This window comes from Phyllobates terribilis, unplaced genomic scaffold, assembly GCF_046119375.1.
Source record: "Phyllobates terribilis strain yellow unplaced genomic scaffold, ASM4611937v1 Scaffold_9__5_contigs__length_417890890, whole genome shotgun sequence".
Classification (NCBI taxonomy): domain Eukaryota; kingdom Metazoa; phylum Chordata; class Amphibia; order Anura; family Dendrobatidae; genus Phyllobates; species Phyllobates terribilis.
In genome coordinates, this window is record NW_027362769.1 from 95632680 (window position 1) to 95650401 (window position 17722).

At 44.6% G+C, this 17722-nt stretch overlaps 1 protein-coding gene across 1 annotated transcript in view; it reads left to right on the top strand.

The window, feature by feature from the left end:
• The window catches only part of CERKL (CERK like autophagy regulator), a 162560-nt gene that overhangs the window by 126710 nt on the left and 18128 nt on the right, over positions 1-17722 (top strand). The window contains exons 7-10 of the mRNA XM_073646798.1: positions 6904-7081; positions 8494-8556; positions 11035-11066; positions 11282-11390. Coding sequence (XP_073502899.1) covers positions 6904-7081; positions 8494-8556; positions 11035-11066; positions 11282-11390 — 382 coding nt within the window. The remainder of the gene's footprint in view (positions 1-6903; positions 7082-8493; positions 8557-11034; positions 11067-11281; positions 11391-17722) is intronic.

Here is a 17722-nt window from a genome sequence, read left to right on the forward strand (position 1 = left end):
GAGTTGTGGTGTCCACTCACTATCCAGATTCATGCATCCTTATGCTTAAGGCCTCATTCAGATTTCTATTTTTTTACATACAACAAAAAAACCTCACCATTTTTCATTAGTTTGCTGGATGGGATTTTCATCTGTTTTAGGTCAGTATGTATTTTTTTTATTTTTTTAGAGAAAGAGGAATACGCAGCTCACCTATACCTGGTTGGCCGCAAGGTTGCTTGTTAGGCAGTGGATAAACAGAAGGAGACACCGAAGCCTGGGTCCAAAATTAATACCTGTAATTTATTTATTTAAGTTAAAAAAATGTATCCTGGGAGATTCCACAAACTGGAGATTTGAATATCTCTAACGCGTTTCAGGCACAACTGGCCCTTAATCTTAACATGCTTTATTGGATATGTAAATGAGGTGTCCTTGGTGCACCCTCAGCATGGCCAAGGGCTCAGTGAATCTTTTTGCCCCCTCAATTAGCATCCTCCGCAATTCCCCTCAGTTTAATTGACAGCACTCGTTTTGGAGAACTGCCTGAATTGAATTCCCAGTTCTGCATGCACTGACACTGCAGGATCCCACTGAGAGCATATGTGACACCCCAGGGGTCTGGTTGCCACAGTGATAGAGATATTACGTCTGAGAGCAGGTGGGAGGTCCTTTGGTCAGGGATCCTGTGCATGCCACACCTCCTGCCCAGTCTTGGGAGGGGAAGGACTTCCCCTAGATAAACCTGGGGCTGAGGCAGGGTAGGGAGTTCTGAGAGGAGAAGACAGGGAGTAGAGCTGCTCTATGGGCTCTGCTCCTCAGGCAGGCCCTGTCCTGGGGCCTGAGCCTGGAGACAAGTGGAGTAGAGACAAGAAGCAGCATAGGAAACAGCAGAGTTACAAGGAGTCAGGGGCTGGCAGCTGCAGAGCTCGCCCTGACTAAGAAGACTTCTTTCCGGACCCGGAGTCCGAGGCTGTGGGGACTAACTCCTACCCAGCAGCAGAATCCGTCAGGCAGGGGATTTCAGGTCCTCTGGCCCAGAAGCCCGAAGGCACGGTCACACGCGTGGGACCAGCACCGCCATCGTGGAGCGGAAGCCATTAGAAGGCCCCGAGTCACCGGCCATACGGGTGAGCACCACACGGTACACTCAGGGACGTGGGCTACTTACATCAGCTTCTAGCAAGGTAGCCAGAAGAGTACAGTCAGTTTGGGAGGCCTACAACTACGCCTGGCCAGGGGAGATCCCATCTGCTCAAGGACTGACCAGGCCCCGTTCGCTAGCAAGTACTCCGGGAGGGTCTATCGTTGTTACCAGTAAAGACCCTGAACTACACCGTACCGTCTCTGAGTGGTTCCTGCTACCCCCATCATCCACGTCGGCTGCCCTGAGACCATACCCCTCCCGTTGGGGGTTATACTATCACGCTGCATAATCCTACCATCGGCCTCAGCGGTCTGCCCCGCAGCAGCAGCTCCCTGGCTGCACTCAACGGGTGGCGTAGTCATCAACTATTTACTACTAGTAGACTGCCATCCAGTTTGACTCCCTGGGCACGGACCGGGTCACCGCCACGAGACTACAACCCTCCACGGATCCGGCTCCGGGTAAGCCCCCGCGTGCGCACCGCAGCGCGACACAGGCCCAGGGGCGCGTCAATTTTGGCGTAGTCGGCAGGATTTCGTGCCCGCAACCACCGGGTACTGCGTGCCTGAAAAAGAGACTTTTCAAACTTACCTGTGGTGAAGATTCCCGCCATCCGGCGCCATCTTCTGCCTTCTTCCCGCCATCCGAGGAGTTTTCCCGCCATCCGGCGCCATCTTCTGCCTTCTTCCCGCCATCCGAGGAGTTTTCCCGCCATCCGGCGCCATCTTGGAGACGCCGCGCGGGAAGAAGAGGGGCGTGGACTCCGAAAGCGCGCGAGAACTGAAGCCCCGCCTCACGTCCGGACGTTGCGTAAGGTCCTGGAAGGAGCCCAGCAGACGCCGACGTCACAGGAGCGCGACGCCAGGTCCTCTACCCCGACGATTGACTGCGGAGCCGCGGCCTACGGAAGAGGATCTCCGGAAGGTAGGCCACGGTCCACTAGGGGGGAGGAGGACACCAGGAACGGACAGCAAGATGGCGGACCGGCAGCAGACTAAGCTGCCCAGCATCGGCAGTGCCCCAGTCGTCGCCGGCCCCGACCAGCGCCGGGAGAAGACGCGTGACGCAGGAGCGTTCGCGGGAGCAGGTAAGAGGAGTCTCCCTGTCCCGGACGCTGCCAGCGTCAGCCTGCTCCCGGGCCCCCTGGTGGAGCCGCCGATTCCGGGCGCTGCAGACACCGACCTGCTCCAGCCCCCGCAACAAGCCCTGCGGCCAAGCTCTCCAGCCCTGGGCACTACCACCACCAGCCCGCGCCCAGGCCCAAAGTTGCACCCTCTGACCCCGGGCGTCATCAACGGCGACCCTCTCCATGCCTGGTCGCAAGGCCTGAACTCCCCAGGTGCAAAAGGACTGTACGCCCTCCACGTTAACCAAGGAGGAGCTGCAGTACTACCAATACGAGGAAAGCCAAGAGGACCCGGACGGGTCTGAAGCCTACACACAAGAAGGAGCAGGAGGATGCCGTTACTGAAGTACGGTAAAGTGGAACTGTACATAGTTACCCGTAGGGGTACTTGTGTTGCTAATTCAAATATGGTCCCCGTTGGGACAAGTGTGAACTGTTCCCGTGTGTCCCCTATCCTTAACCAGGCTGAGGACTGTGAGCAGCCATCCCATCTCCCCACAGGCTGAGGACTGTGAGCAGCCAATCCTTATCCCCACTGGCCGAGGACTGAGAGCGGCCATATCTTGTAAATATTATGTGTTTCCAGTTATTTATAGGAGTCCTTGGTGGATTTACCGGGAATCCTTTGTACAGTTAGTGGAGCGTAACCCAGGATGGACTAAAAGACTGTTAAGGACTCGGGGTAGGACAGACCCCTACCTGGTTACGTCTCCCTGTTTTGGTGAAATGGACACCTTGCTTTCTTCAAAGACTGCACCCGGTTACGGACACGCCGTGACCAGCTTTATGCGTTTCCTTATTGTAATGTTATTGTTTATACTTTGTTATGTTACAAAAATATGTTTAGTCCCGGAGTACTAAATTTCACTAGGGGGGAATGTGACACCCCAGGGGTCTGGTTGCCACAGTGATAGAGATATTACGTCTGAGAGCAGGTGGGAGGTCCTTTGGTCAGGGATCCTGTGCATGCCACACCTCCTGCCCAGTCTTGGGAGGGGAAGGACTTCCCCTAGATAAACCTGGGGCTGAGGCAGGGTAGGGAGTTCTGAGAGGAGAAGACAGGGAGTAGAGCTGCTCTATGGGCTCTGCTCCTCAGGCAGGCCCTGTCCTGGGGCCTGAGCCTGGAGACAAGTGGAGTAGAGACAAGAAGCAGCATAGGAAACAGCAGAGTTACAAGGAGTCAGGGGCTGGCAGCTGCAGAGCTCGCCCTGACTAAGAAGACTTCTTTCCGGACCCGGAGTCCGAGGCTGTGGGGACTAACTCCTACCCAGCAGCAGAATCCGTCAGGCAGGGGATTTCAGGTCCTCTGGCCCAGAAGCCCGAAGGCACGGTCACACGCGTGGGACCAGCACCGCCATCGTGGAGCGGAAGCCATTAGAAGGCCCCGAGTCACCGGCCATACGGGTGAGCACCACACGGTACACTCAGGGACGTGGGCTACTTACATCAGCTTCTAGCAAGGTAGCCAGAAGAGTACAGTCAGTTTGGGAGGCCTACAACTACGCCTGGCCAGGGGAGATCCCATCTGCTCAAGGACTGACCAGGCCCCGTTCGCTAGCAAGTACTCCGGGAGGGTCTATCGTTGTTACCAGTAAAGACCCTGAACTACACCGTACCGTCTCTGAGTGGTTCCTGCTACCCCCATCATCCACGTCGGCTGCCCTGAGACCATACCCCTCCCGTTGGGGGTTATACTATCACGCTGCATAATCCTACCATCGGCCTCAGCGGTCTGCCCCGCAGCAGCAGCTCCCTGGCTGCACTCAACGGGTGGCGTAGTCATCAACTATTTACTACTAGTAGACTGCCGTCCAGTTTGACTCCCTGGGCACGGACCGGGTCACCGCCACGAGACTACAACCCTCCACGGATCCGGCTCCGGGTAAGCCCCCGCGTGCGCACCGCAGCGCGACACAGGCCCAGGGGCGCGTCACATACACAGTGTCAGTGTGTACGCCCTCTCATCTTTCTCCTGTCTGCAGTGATCACCTGCAGCACACAAAATCACACAATAGCGAGCGGCCAATGCTGATAGGAGAAGGGAATGAGAATGAGCCCATACTGACAGTGTGCTCTCGGCTCCTGCAGTGTCAGTGTGTGCAGTGCTGAGGATTCCATTCAGGAAGCACTCGAAGCGAGCGCTGTCAATCAAGCTAATAAGTGCTAACTGAGGGGGAAGGAAAGGTGCACTGAGCTCCTTGCCATACCAAGGGTGCACCCCTCATTTATACACATTATGTAATAAAACAGTTTTTGAATAAAACAAAAGTAGTAAAATCTGTACTACAATTATGATTTATATAGGTGCTAAGTTACATGTTTGAAAGTTGTTTAATTAGAGTTTTGGGGGTGTAAGGCGTGAAAGTCTCCCTTTAAATAAGCTCCCATGACTATTTTTTTCAATTTAATCAGTGTATATATGTGTGATGTGTAGTGTGGGTGTATTAATATACGCACCTCAGTGCATTCTGCTCCACTTCTGAGTGACGTCACCGCTCTGCAGACTGTCTGGGTCTGAGTGATCTGGAAGTGTTTTTTACAATGTAAGTCTATGGAGCATTAGATCAAGTCCCCATAGGCTTTCATTGTAAAAGAGACTTCCGGTGCCCGCATAAAGTGAGCTGAAGAGTCTGAAGAGCGGTGAAGTACCACTGAGGAGCAGAACTGCGCTGGATCCTGGAGAAAGCATCGGTAGGTGAGTGTATATTAATGCACTCTTCATGGAAGTGCTTCTTTTAAGTTATGTTGCATCGTGCTGACAGCAGATAAAATACAAGAACAGCTTTGCTACATTTCCATTTCCTATCTCAGGCTGTAATATTAGGATCAAGCACAATGATTCCTAAGAGTAAACTTCCCAATACTGCGTCCTAGTGGCAGCTCTAGATATGGCACCTAATAAGATTTCAAATAGAATTAAAAAAAACAAAGACAGAAACATAATACTCAAATGACCTGCAAAAAATAAATGAATAAATAAATAGCAATAGTGTATGAAAATAATATAGGGTACTTAGTTAATATAATTTTGATCAAAATAATGCAAAAGCCATCCCACTATGTCACGGTGACCTTTTTCGGGACAGTCCTAGCTCTAATATTTAAAATCTTACCGTTTGTCAATTGACATGCATGTGGATAAGGGCTGAGAGACTAAGCCCGGCTAGGGGACACACAGCCATGGGGAACAAGATGAATAGAATTTCCAGCTCAAGAAAAAGGCAGGCCACACCTTTATATGTACTTGGTGCACACTAGCTGAAAAAAAACTAAAATGAACGGGAATATAATTTGGTGTGCATGCAGCATGTAAGAGCATGATCACACATGGCCACTGAACAGAAAAAAACACAATACGCATAAACCTTGGAAAAAAAAAATTAAATAGCAATAGTGCATGAAAATAACATAGGGTAGTTAGTTAACATAATTTTCATCAAAATAATGCAAAAGCCATCCCACCACGTCACGGTGACCCTATTCGGGGAGGGATGGCTTTGCCAATATTTTGATCAAAATTATGTTAATTTACTACCCTATATTATTTTCATTCACTATTGCTGTTTATTTATTTATTTTTTGCAGGGTATTTGCATATTATTTTTCTGTCTTTGTTTTTTTCTGTTTAGTGGCCATGTGTGAACATGTGTGAACATGCTCTTACATGCTGCATGCACACCAATTTACATTCCAGTTCATTTCTTTATTTTTTTTTTTTTTCAAATAGAATCATTCCTAAAAAAACAAACAAACAAACAAACAAACAAACAAACATTTGCATGGTATAGGAGGCTAATAAAGATATAGGTGTAAGAGATTACACTTGTATTTTTAAATAATGTCTATTTCTTAGCTCTAATCTGTTCTTAAGGCATGTTATGAAGTGATTGTGAACCTACTCCTTCCTTCAATCCTTTTTCCTTCACAAGCAAAGTATTCATGATTTTATCAGCAATTACTGTTTTACAAGGTTACATTCTACACTTCTCTGCTTTAGGCTTTATTCACACATAAGTATTTTTGATCAGTATTTCATCAGTATTTGTATGCTGAAACCAGGAGTGTCTCCAAAACACAGAACAGGTGTCAATCTTTCAATTATAGTTTTTCTCTGTAAGTATCACTCTTGGCTTTGCAGACAAACACTGTTGCAAAACACTGACCAAATACTGATGTGTGAATAAGTCCTTAGAAACATTTTATACATATAAGTTAGAGTGTAAAGGGTTATTCTAATCTTATTTCAGAAGTACACTTGCTCCCTAGCCAGCCAACTTCATGATTGCTGGGGGCATGGTTCTCCTGATTGACAGTCTGTGCTCCTGATTGACAGTCTAGATCAGCATTGTCACATTTCTGGCCCAAACTGCGGGTGCTGCTATATGTGTTGGCTGTGCCTCTGCAACTGAAACACAATGGCACCGAAGCTGTCAGAGATTGATTCCAGCCAGCTTCAATGCAGTGCTTACAAGTGCAATAGAAAAGAGCCTGTAAGCACGGCGCACAGTGGTGGCCAGTCCTTTAGCTGTACTCAGAAAAGGAGAAAATTGTAATTAACAAGGAAAAGCTATCAAATTTTAATAAACAGTAAGTTGAAAAGTTGCGTCAAAGTTGAAGATAGTCCTTTAACATATCTGCTTTGAAATTTCAGGGAACATCCAACCAGTAGATGCCTGTACTTTCAGCAGCGATGATAAGCTTCTGCGCTTCGGCTTTTCATCCATGTTTGGATTTGGAGGACGGACTCTCGCCCTTGCAGAAAAGCATCGGTGGATGCCCTCTAGTCAGAGAAGAGACTTTGCAGTTATTAAAACACTCGCAAATCTAAAGTTGGTTAATCTTTTTTTGCTTAGTTATAGAAATATTAGTAATAAGCACAGAGGACAACCATCAAATAGAGTATATAGATACACTCTCTCTATGAAAGTTTTATGATATCTTTGCCTAAATATCCTCAACAGGAGGTGCCAAATTTTAGTTTGCTAGTTCTGATCCATCAATTTAGACTATATTCCTGTGCAGGTCCTTCATTACTCATTGAAAAATTAGGAAACCAACCTAACCACAATCCACTTTCCAGGGGCCGATAACAGATATGTTTCCTAGTTATTCCTATATTTAATACTTTTATTCAAAAATCTAAAGTAAACCCATCAAATTGAACAGAGTGTTATAGAGCCATGGGGGAAGGATAAAATTAATAAATAGTTTTGTAGGAATAGTTTTATTGTAACTTGTATTTATTAAAGGGGTCTTCTGATTTTTTTAACTGAATCAACATGGTCATGTTAAAGATAATTACATCATCTGTCATTATCTCTCCCTATACTACTGCTTTGATGATTGTGTACATGTTAAATATACATTTCATGTATATATATTTATTCGGGACTTCTTACCAGATGCGATACTCCAAGGAAAATGTCACTATAATTCTTATTAAAAAATGTAGTGGTTTATTGAATTGTTCTCAAAAAGAATTATTATAGCAATACAATACAGAATAGTTACAAAGAAGTAGTCCATTTGTTCATGGTCAGTTCATTATACTGGTCCAGGTTTGTATCATTCATCTTCCCTGGATCCAGTGTGGAAGGTTTATGTCAGCTGCTTTAACCATGCGTGTCAGTGTCCAAACTCAGGATCCAGCAGAGGCAAACAGCACATCCAAAGATATGGAGGCTTGAGAAAGGCTATTTGGCCCAAACGTTGCTCTATTTTTGTCTCCTCACTGCTGTGATGTTTTAACCCATTATCTACCAATGTCCTTTTTTTGAGACGCCTAATTTTTTGCTTCTAGCAACTAAGATTTTCTAATTAGGCCCAATTAGGTCCAAAAAAATGAAAATTGCTAATTTGGCAAGTAATGGGTTAAATCTTTGGGAATAAAGATTGGATTTTTACAAGAATCTCTATGGTGCTTCGGATATCTTTGGATTTGCTGCTGTTTTTGGACCTGTGGAGTAGCACATACTCATCAATGGTGCATGGGAATTCCATACCGGACTGAGTAGGGGCAGAATTATTTATCAGTTTTTTTCTCTTTATACCTGCGCCCTGTCGCTGTCTGTAGATAGAACTTTATGTTCCTGGCAATTTTTACAAATTATAAATAAAACAGGATCTATTTTCTTATTGGATGAAACTGCGTTACTAATGTCTGTCGGTTATTAGATGTTGTATTGGATGGGATTTTACTGATGGTAACCAGAATGGTATTTGTGTGTTGTTTTTTTTACAGACCGGATAGCTGTGATTTGTCATTTTTACCTATCAACAACCAACAGTTACCAGCCCAGCACAAGTAAGAAAGTACATACACCTACATTAGGCCTCATTCACACCTCAGTATTTGGTCAGTATTTTGCATCAGTGTTTTGATGCCAAAACCAGGAGTGGAACATACAGAGAAAAATTATAATTGAAAGTTTGACACCTGTTCTGTGTTTTGGAGACTCTCCTGGTTTTGGCATACAAATACTAATCAAAAATTCTGATGTGTGAATCAAACCTTAGGTAGTGTCAGTGTTGTGGATTTTCCAACATTGAAAAAACTGATGAACTCTTTTCCCACTCCGGGTGCTGAGTTCTATCATATTCTTTTCATAACAAGTGTTCTTAACTGTAGAACTAGTGCAGCACGCGGAGCTACCCATGAGGTCAAAAATGCAGGCACCCGGTGGAGCCTCTTAGAGGGATAATATAATAAAAAAAAAATTAACAATTGTTTTAAACTGGTTTTTGAGTTAAATCTATTTTGTTTTTCTTTTATTTCTTGATAATATATGTATTTTTTCATATCAGTCTATATTAAAAAAATAGAAATCTTGCAATTTTGTGATTATTTTAGAGACATTGGCTGTGACTCATCAAAGCAATTGCCCCAAAATTCTGTCCTGAATCACTTTGAAAAGAAAAAAAAAAAACTTTTGAAGTTTTCACAGCAGTTTTGTCCAGCTCCACCAAAACAGGTAGAGCGTGGGCAGGACCTGGGGCGCGACAGGGACATGACAGAACAGACTGTATAAAAATACAAAAATGTACACATATACAGACATATTAATATGGTGGTAGTGAAACAGTATTCAACGCCATAAATTATTACAGTTCTCAAAAAGTCTCTGACTGGAGTAAGATTTGTGGCGAGGAGCATAAAGGCCAATGGCACTTGTCATATGCTCTTCATTCATTAATGAATCAGGAGCGTCTGACTCCAGTATGCCCCCTTAGTCAAGACCGGCAGGAACATAGCCAGTTTTGATGACTAGGGGCTATTTTTCCTATTCTTTACAAAAAAGTTTTCCAAAGTCTGATTATCATCACAGGCAGGATTACAATGACAGGATCCACCATTTACAATAAGTGATTTCAGAGCCCCACTGCTCACCCAGCCTTCACAATGACCTTCACACACGCTCATTAGATGCTTCAGTACAAAAGACAGAGTCTGAGACCGCCTGTTGCTGCTAATGTACATGTGTATCTCTTGAAAGAACAGAAATTAGAAGTGTAGAATAGTCTCATTGGCCAGTGTAAAAATGGCAACATTTCTATTTTTTTATACAGATTGTGAGATATGAAAAATGAAAAAAACATAACCAAAAAAAAGCAAAAAAAAAAAAAGTAACATATAAACCTGATTCAAATTATAAGTCTTTGTCTGATGACAAATTGTCTTTAAAGTCAATTTTCTTTTTTTGGGTGACCATTTGTATTAGTCAGGCAATGGATGTGAAACCGTGTCATATCTAAAATTATAAATCAAATTCATTACTGTATTGTAAATGTAGCCTAAAATATTAAAATATATTTTTACAACCACTGCAGAATAAATGCACAATTTGGACAAATTCTCCCAGAAATCATGGATGGTAACAGCCCTGCATCTATTCTTTTCCATCAGGATTGTGTTGCTCGCTGATAACCAATAAATCAATAAATGATAAACTCAAACTGCGCTATACTAATTTGAGAAAAAAAAAAACGTTTGACAGACCTTTGGTCATATCAGATATAGCTTATCAGGATTTTTTAATATCATTTTATTTTAGATGCATAAATTACTCTTTCAAATGTGGCATTTTGCAGTATTTTTTATGCAAATTAAAAACTGCTTTTTACATTGCCAGCAAAAGCTATGAGATTTTAGAAATCTCGTGCACCCTCGTGTTTTTATTTTTGGGGCTGAATTTGAGAACTGCAGTTTTTTTTAATCTCCAGGATGTCAATTCTTTCAGTGTTTTTGTAGCATTTTTTCACCAATAGAAAGCAATGAGAAAATGAAAAAACACTACAAAAACACAGCAAACATTTTCGCTGCGTTTTTGTGACTTTTTGATGGATAAAACTAATGTTATTAAACACTATAGAAAAAATGCACATGTAATATGCACCCAAACGCGTTAATAACGCAGAAAAATTACCATTTTGAGCGCACAATTTTTACTGCAAAGAGACCAGGTTTTGGCTGCAGAAAAAAAAATCATGTGCGAACATAGCCTTTATGTACTATGCTTGCTTATATACTGTAACTCCATTAATTCCATCACTGTCCCCATTGGGGATCATATTCTAAATTCCCTATCAGTATGTCTTTGGGGTGTGGGAGGAAACCAGAGAGCCTGGAGGAAACCCACGCAAACACAGGGAGAACTTACAAACTCCTTGCAGATGTTGTCCTTGGTGGGATTTTAACCCAGAACTCCAGCGCTGCAAACCTACAGTGCTGCTAGCCACTGAGCCAACGTGTTGCCCAACTAATAATGGTTTCCTTCTTTTATAGAAAGAAAAATAAGGATAACATGTTTGAATCTGGTAAGTATGATGTCAATGTGGCCAATTTACTGCACCTAAATGATGAATGTGGGACACATTTTTGAACATTTTTGCAAAATAGTGAGGATTTCACTCTTTGGAACCAGATGGAGGCGGCAGCAATAAACTGATTGGCTGCTGGAGGCAATACAGCCATTTTTTTTTTTTTTGCACATTTTTTCATAAATTTATACTATTATGTTTACGTCTTCCAGAGAACAAGGATCAGTGGCTGCACAACCAGGGTCAGCTGCTGAATGTCAGCATCATGGCAATCCCCTGTCTCTGCTCCATGGCTCCGAGAGGCTTGGCACCTAATACCGGGTCAGTAAGGCTTTACAAGAATTACATTTCCCCACACCACCAGATTGATTAAACCTTTCTAAAAACGTTTCCGCGGATTGCTCAAGGACTCGTGATCTCCCAAGATAGGTTGCCGTCAGTCTGAAGGATTATAAGCAATTATAAGATCTGCAAAATTAGGTCAAGTAGTCTAGCTGGAATATTTCAAATATAATTACTGTGATCGTATTACTGTAACAGCAGGACGGGCAAAAACTGTTTTCTGATAGCTGTAATTTCGTAGCCTTAACCAACACTTATTAACTGCTGAGAATTCAGTTTGGAGGGAGATGTTTTAAGTGTTTGGCCACATTCACACGTTCAGTATTTGGTCAGTATTTCACATCAGTATTTGTAAGCCAAAACCAGGAGTGGGTGATAAATACAGAAGTGATGACGTGTTTCTATTATACTTTTCCTCTGATCGTTCCAAATACTGAACATGTGAACGTGGCCTAACCAGGACTTCTGTTAATTTAAAGGGAATGCGTCACCTAATTTAATTTACTAGTTAGAACCAGACAATTTTTCTAATCTGTTTTTATTTCCTGATGGTGGATCTTGTATTATCCATCTATATCTTTACAACAAAGGTGTTACTTTTCATTATTAGGGCCTGTGCACACTTTGCGTTTTTGTAGCATTTTTTTTCTGTCCAGTTTTGCTACAAAGCCTGAAGGATTACCTAGTACCAGCAAAGTGTATGGGACCTCTGAAGTCTCATGCACATGTTGCTTATTTTTTTCTTGCAGATTTAAGCTGTGTACATAAATTGCGCTTTTGCTGCGTTTTTTCAGTGCAAATTTGTCACAAAACCTGAAGGGTTTCCTGATGTCGGCAAGTGAATGGGAATCCTGAAGTCTCATGCACACGTTGCTTATTTTGCAGATTTGGTGCAGATTTAAATCTGCAGCACGTCAATTTTTTCAGTGTTTTTGTTGCAGATTTCATCCATACTAATGAGTGGGGACATATCTGCACCAAAAACGCAAGTAAAAAACGCAGCAAAAACGTGGCGAAAACGTGCTTTATTGCTGCTGCGTTTTCCCTGCCAAGATCTGCAGAAATGGTGCAGAAAATTCTGCACCAAATACTTGATGTGTGCACATAACCTTAATCTGCAGCATGTCAATTCTTTCAGTGCTTTTGATGCAGATTTCACTCATACTAATAAGTGCGGTAAAATCTGCAACAAAAATGTATGTATTTTACACAGTGTATTTCCAACTAAGAGATGCAGAAATAGTGCAGAAATTTCAGCTGCAAATACTGAACATGTGCACAAACCCTTATTCTGTGTAACATACCTGGCGGCGTCCTTGCATGGTGGTCCATCTCCCACTGTGCAAGAGAGCGCACTTGATCTCCTGTCCAGAATGTCTCTCTGGCTTCCCTCCATGCTGTCTGTTTGTGTCTGTTTCTGCTGCTTAAGGGCGGCGCCCGATCACTTCCTGCTTTTTGTACCTGCTGTGGGTCACACCCCTTGTGCGTCCTCAGCCTATTGCTGTCTGACACTTGGTATATAGCTCAGCAGCTCCCTTCTATCCCGGCCTGAGCATAGTGTTTTCCTTCAGTGTGTGCTTGCACTCTGAAGGTGCCAGGTCCCGTCTTTGTTTCCTTGTCTGCCTTTCCTGGAGGCTGTATTTCCAGGCCTGTCTGAACTTAGTCCTGTATGTCTCCTGCTTTGCGGTATTAGTTCCCGTGTCTGAACTAAGTCCTGTATTTCTCCTGCTTTGCGGTATTAGTTCCCGTGTCTGAACTAAGTCCTGTATGTCTCCTGCTTTTTGTATCAGTTCCCGTGTCTGAACTGAGTCCTGTATGTCTCCTGCTTTGCGGTATTAGTTCCCGTGTCTGAACTAAGTCCTGTATTTCTCCTGCTTTGCGGTATTAGTTCCCGTGTCTGAACTAAGTCCTGTATGTCTCCTGCTTTTTGTATCAGTTCCCGTGTCTGAACTGAGTCCTGTATGTCTCCTGCTTTGCGGTATCAGCTCCCGTGTCTGAACTGTGTCCTGTATGTCTCCTGCTTTGCGGTATTAGTTCCCGTGTCTGAACTAAGTCCTGTATGTCTCCTGCTTTGCGGTATTAGTTCCCGTGTCTGTACTGAGTCCTTTCTGTGTTCTCTTGTCTGTCCTGTCTGAACACGCTCCTTGCCTGTTCGTTCCGCCTTCTAGTGGCCGATTTCCTAGACCCGCTCCTGTTTCTGGTCTGTCCTGTCTGAACACGCTCCTTGCCTGTTCGTTCCGCCTCTCTGGGGGCCGTATTCCCAGACCCGCTCCTGTATCCCGCTGCAGTGTCGGTCTCCTCCGTACACTCAGTTCCAGTCTGAACTCTCTCCTGTCCTTTACCTGTTTTGCCTCTATGTCCGTTCCCTTCCTTTTTCTGCAGAGTCTGAACTCGTACCTAACTCCTGCTTGTTGCTTCTGCAAGTACTGTGTGAGTATCTGGCTCTGTCTTTCCCTTCCTGTCTGTTCGGTGTGAACAGAGCCCTGTCCTCCCTGCTCAGCCTTGTCTGCACTCTAGCTGTGCTTGCCTGTAACCCTCTGCCTGTATTGTTCCTGAGTCCCGGTGTGTACTGGGTCCTATCCCGCCTGTGTTCCTACCTGCTAGTGCCTCCCTGTCTGCACTCTAGCTGTGCTTGCCTTTACCCCCCTGCCTGCATACCCGCCTGCCTGCATACCAGTCGTGCCTGCCTATACCCTCCAGTCTGTGTGCCAGCCTACCAGCCTGTTCCTGTATTTCCCTGTGTGGGTCAACAGCCGTGTCCGGGGTCTGTCCTGGAGTAGCACCTGGTCCCTCTGCTCGGTTCCTCCTTGGTGCACTGGCGTCGTATGCCGTCGTGCGACCCTGGTCGGATCGGGTGAATACTTAGTCACGCCCCTCCAGGCATTCACTCTCCGGCACGGTCCAGTGGAATCACTACCAATCACACGCACACGCCGCTTAGCCCGGGCGTGTGCATAACATTCTGCCTGTGATGATAATTAGATGACTGCTGAAAAACAGGACAGAACAGAAATTGTCCATTCTATTATTAATATCAGCAGTCAGTGTTAAAACTGCAACATTTCAGGATGTTTTAATATACTGATTGTGACGAAACAGTTTCTTATTTTAATAAGCCAGACGGCTAGATTTGTTAAGCCAAGAGAAATACACTATTGGGTTTGTGTTGACTTGTGAATGTATGTGTATTTCTGTGGCTGGTCAAGAAGGACATACTATTAGGTGTATAAACCTGAATGTTTACTTCTCTTGGTTTTGAAACAATGATGTTTGTTACTATAATAATTGCATATTGTACTAAAGCCAGCTAGATGTTGTTTTAAAGAGCCCCCCTGCTATACCAACTATGTAAATTGATGAAATGCACAAACAATGAAACCTGAGCCCTGTGGAATAATATCATCCTTAATCCTTGTCCTGTGGATGTGTACTTGAAAGGACAACTGTAACTATTAAAGGGACATACAGTGGGGAAAAAAAGTATTTAGTCAGCCACCAATTGTGCAAGTTCTCCCACTTAAAAAGATGAGAGAGGCCTGTAATTGACATCATAGGTAGACCTAAACTATGAGATACAAAATGAGAAAACAAATCCTGAAAATCACATTGTCTGATTTGGAAAGAATTTTTTTCAAATTTTGGTGGAAAATAAGTATTTGGTCAATTACAACCAAGCAAGATTTCTGGCTCTCACAAACCTGTAACTTCTTCTTTAAGAGGCTCCTCTGTCCTCCACTCATTACCTGTAGTGCTGGCACCTGAACTTGTTAGCAGTATAAAAGACCCCTGTCCCCAACCTCAAACAGTCGCACTCCAAACTCCACTATGGTGAAGACCAAAGAGCTGTCGAAGGACACCAGAAATAAAATTGTAGCCCTGCACCAGGCTGGGAAGACTGAATCTGCAATAGGCAAGCAGCTTGGTGTGAAGAAATCAACTGTGGCAGCAATAATTATAAAATGGAAGACATACAAGACCAATGATAATCTCCCTCAATCTGGGGCTCCACACAAGATGTCACCCCGTGGGGTCAAAATGATCTAAAAAACGGTGAGCAAAGATCCCAGAACCACATAGGGGGACCTTGTGAATGACCTGCAGAGAGCTGGGACCAACGTTAAACAGGCTACCATCAGTAACACACAACGCCGCCAGGGACTCAGATCCTGCAGTGCCAGACATGCCCCCCTGCTTAAGCCATTACATGTCAGGGCCCGTCTGAAGTTTGCTAGAGAGCATTTGGATTATCCAGAAGAGTATTGGGAGAATGTCATATGGTCAGATGAAACCAAAGTAGAACTGTTTGGTAGAAACACAACTCGTCGTGTTTGGAGGAGAAAGAATGCTGTGTTATGTTCTGCAACTTAGAACTAAGGAATAGGAGGGAAAAGCTGTCCCTGCACTGAGACTCAGCTTTACCCTATGCTCGGGTGGGTGCCCTATTCCTTATGAATAGCCCCACTGAAACTCCTGCACTGAACTCAATCGAAGACCTGTAGGAAAGGGAAAGGGGCCCCTAAAAGATCTAAGGACTGGGAGCAAAAGCAGGAGACCTCCTAACAGAAAAGTTAGTTGCAGAAACGAAAATTAAAGGAAACAAAACTGGTGGAACAAGAAGTCCCAGGATAACAATTGTACAAAGCAAGAAGAACTAAGCCAGGCTACTTAGCCAGAGCATGAGCGTTACAACACTGATGTCCAGCAGGGAATGGGGGCCAGGTGCTGGGTAATAAAGAGTGCAGAGATCACGTGACCAAGAAACCCAGCACCAGAGGAAAAGACTAGAAGCCAGCAAACCACAACAAGATGGCCGATAGTAAAACAACAGAGATTCTAACAGTACCTCCCCTTTTACGAGGATCCTCCGGATCCTCTAGGCCGAGCCCTACCAGGAAATCTCCTGTGAAAAGCCTTAATTAGCCTTGAGGCCGAGACGTCCTCGGCCTTCACCCAGGAATTATCCTTGGGGCCGAAATCTCTCCAGGACACAAGATACTGTAATCTTCCTCTATGCCACCTGGAATCCAAAATGCGAGAAATCTCAAATTCACTGTCCTCATCAACAGGAGGAACAGTAGGCTTCGCCTGCTTATCAGGTGTGTGCACCTTCTTAAGTAACGACACATGAAACACAGAATTAATCCTCCAGGACGAGGGAATGCCCAACCTCACAACTGCCAAGTTGACAATCTGAACCACTTTGAAAGGACTCACAAATTTAGGCCCCAGTTTTTTAGAAGGAATTTTCAAATGAAGATTCCTAGAGGACAACCAAACCATATCCCCAACAGCAAACAAGGACTCCTTTCTTTTTTTGTCAAAATGCCTTTTTGATCTCCTGTTAGCCTCTTTAAGGTTCAGGCGTACACTGGTCCAATCCCTCTCCAAATCACCAGAAAAATTGTCCTCCTCCGGTACAGCAGCCCCAACTTTGGAAAATGGACCAAAAGATGGATACCTGCTAGTACAACAAAAAAAAGGAGAACAACCAGCCGAGGAAGAAGTATGATTATTAAGGGCAAACTCAGCAAGTGGTAGAAATTCTGACCACATTTCCTGATTGTCTGCCACTAAACATCTCAAAAACTGCTCGACATCCTGGTTCTTCCTTTCAGTCTGTCCATTGGACTCTGGATGATACCCCGACGAGAATGACAAATTAATTTTCAATCTGTCACAAAAAGCATGCCAAAAGCGAGCTACAAACTGTCAACCTCTATCGGAAACAATGTCTGTGGGAACACCATGGAGCCTGACAATCTCCTTCACAAAAGCCTTAGCAAGAGTCTTGGCGCAAGGTAACTTGTTGAACGGAACCAGATGACACATTTTACTAAACCGGTCCACAACAACCCAGATGACAGAAAAACCCTCCGATAAAGGCAGATCGGTGATAAAATCCATGGTAAGTTGCGTCCATGGTGAACTAGGAACTTCCAAGGGGCATAGCAACCCCACAGCCGGAGCGTGAGAGGCCTTCGACCTAGCGCATACAGAACACTGACGCACCCACTTGATAACTTCACTTTGCCACCCTGGCCACCAGAAACTCCGACCAACAGACTTCCTAGTTTCCGAAATCCCTGGGTGACCCAACAACCGAGACTCATGACATTCAACAAACAACGCTCTCCTCAAGGCTCTAGGCACAAACAATTTACCACACGGAGTGTTAGTTGGTGCCGCACTCTAAGCTCCTAGGATGCTATTCTCCAACTCGGAATCCAATGCAGCCACCACCACCCCTCTCTGCAAAATACACTCCTCCCTCTCAGCATTCACCGCTGGAGAGAAACTACAAGACAAAGCAT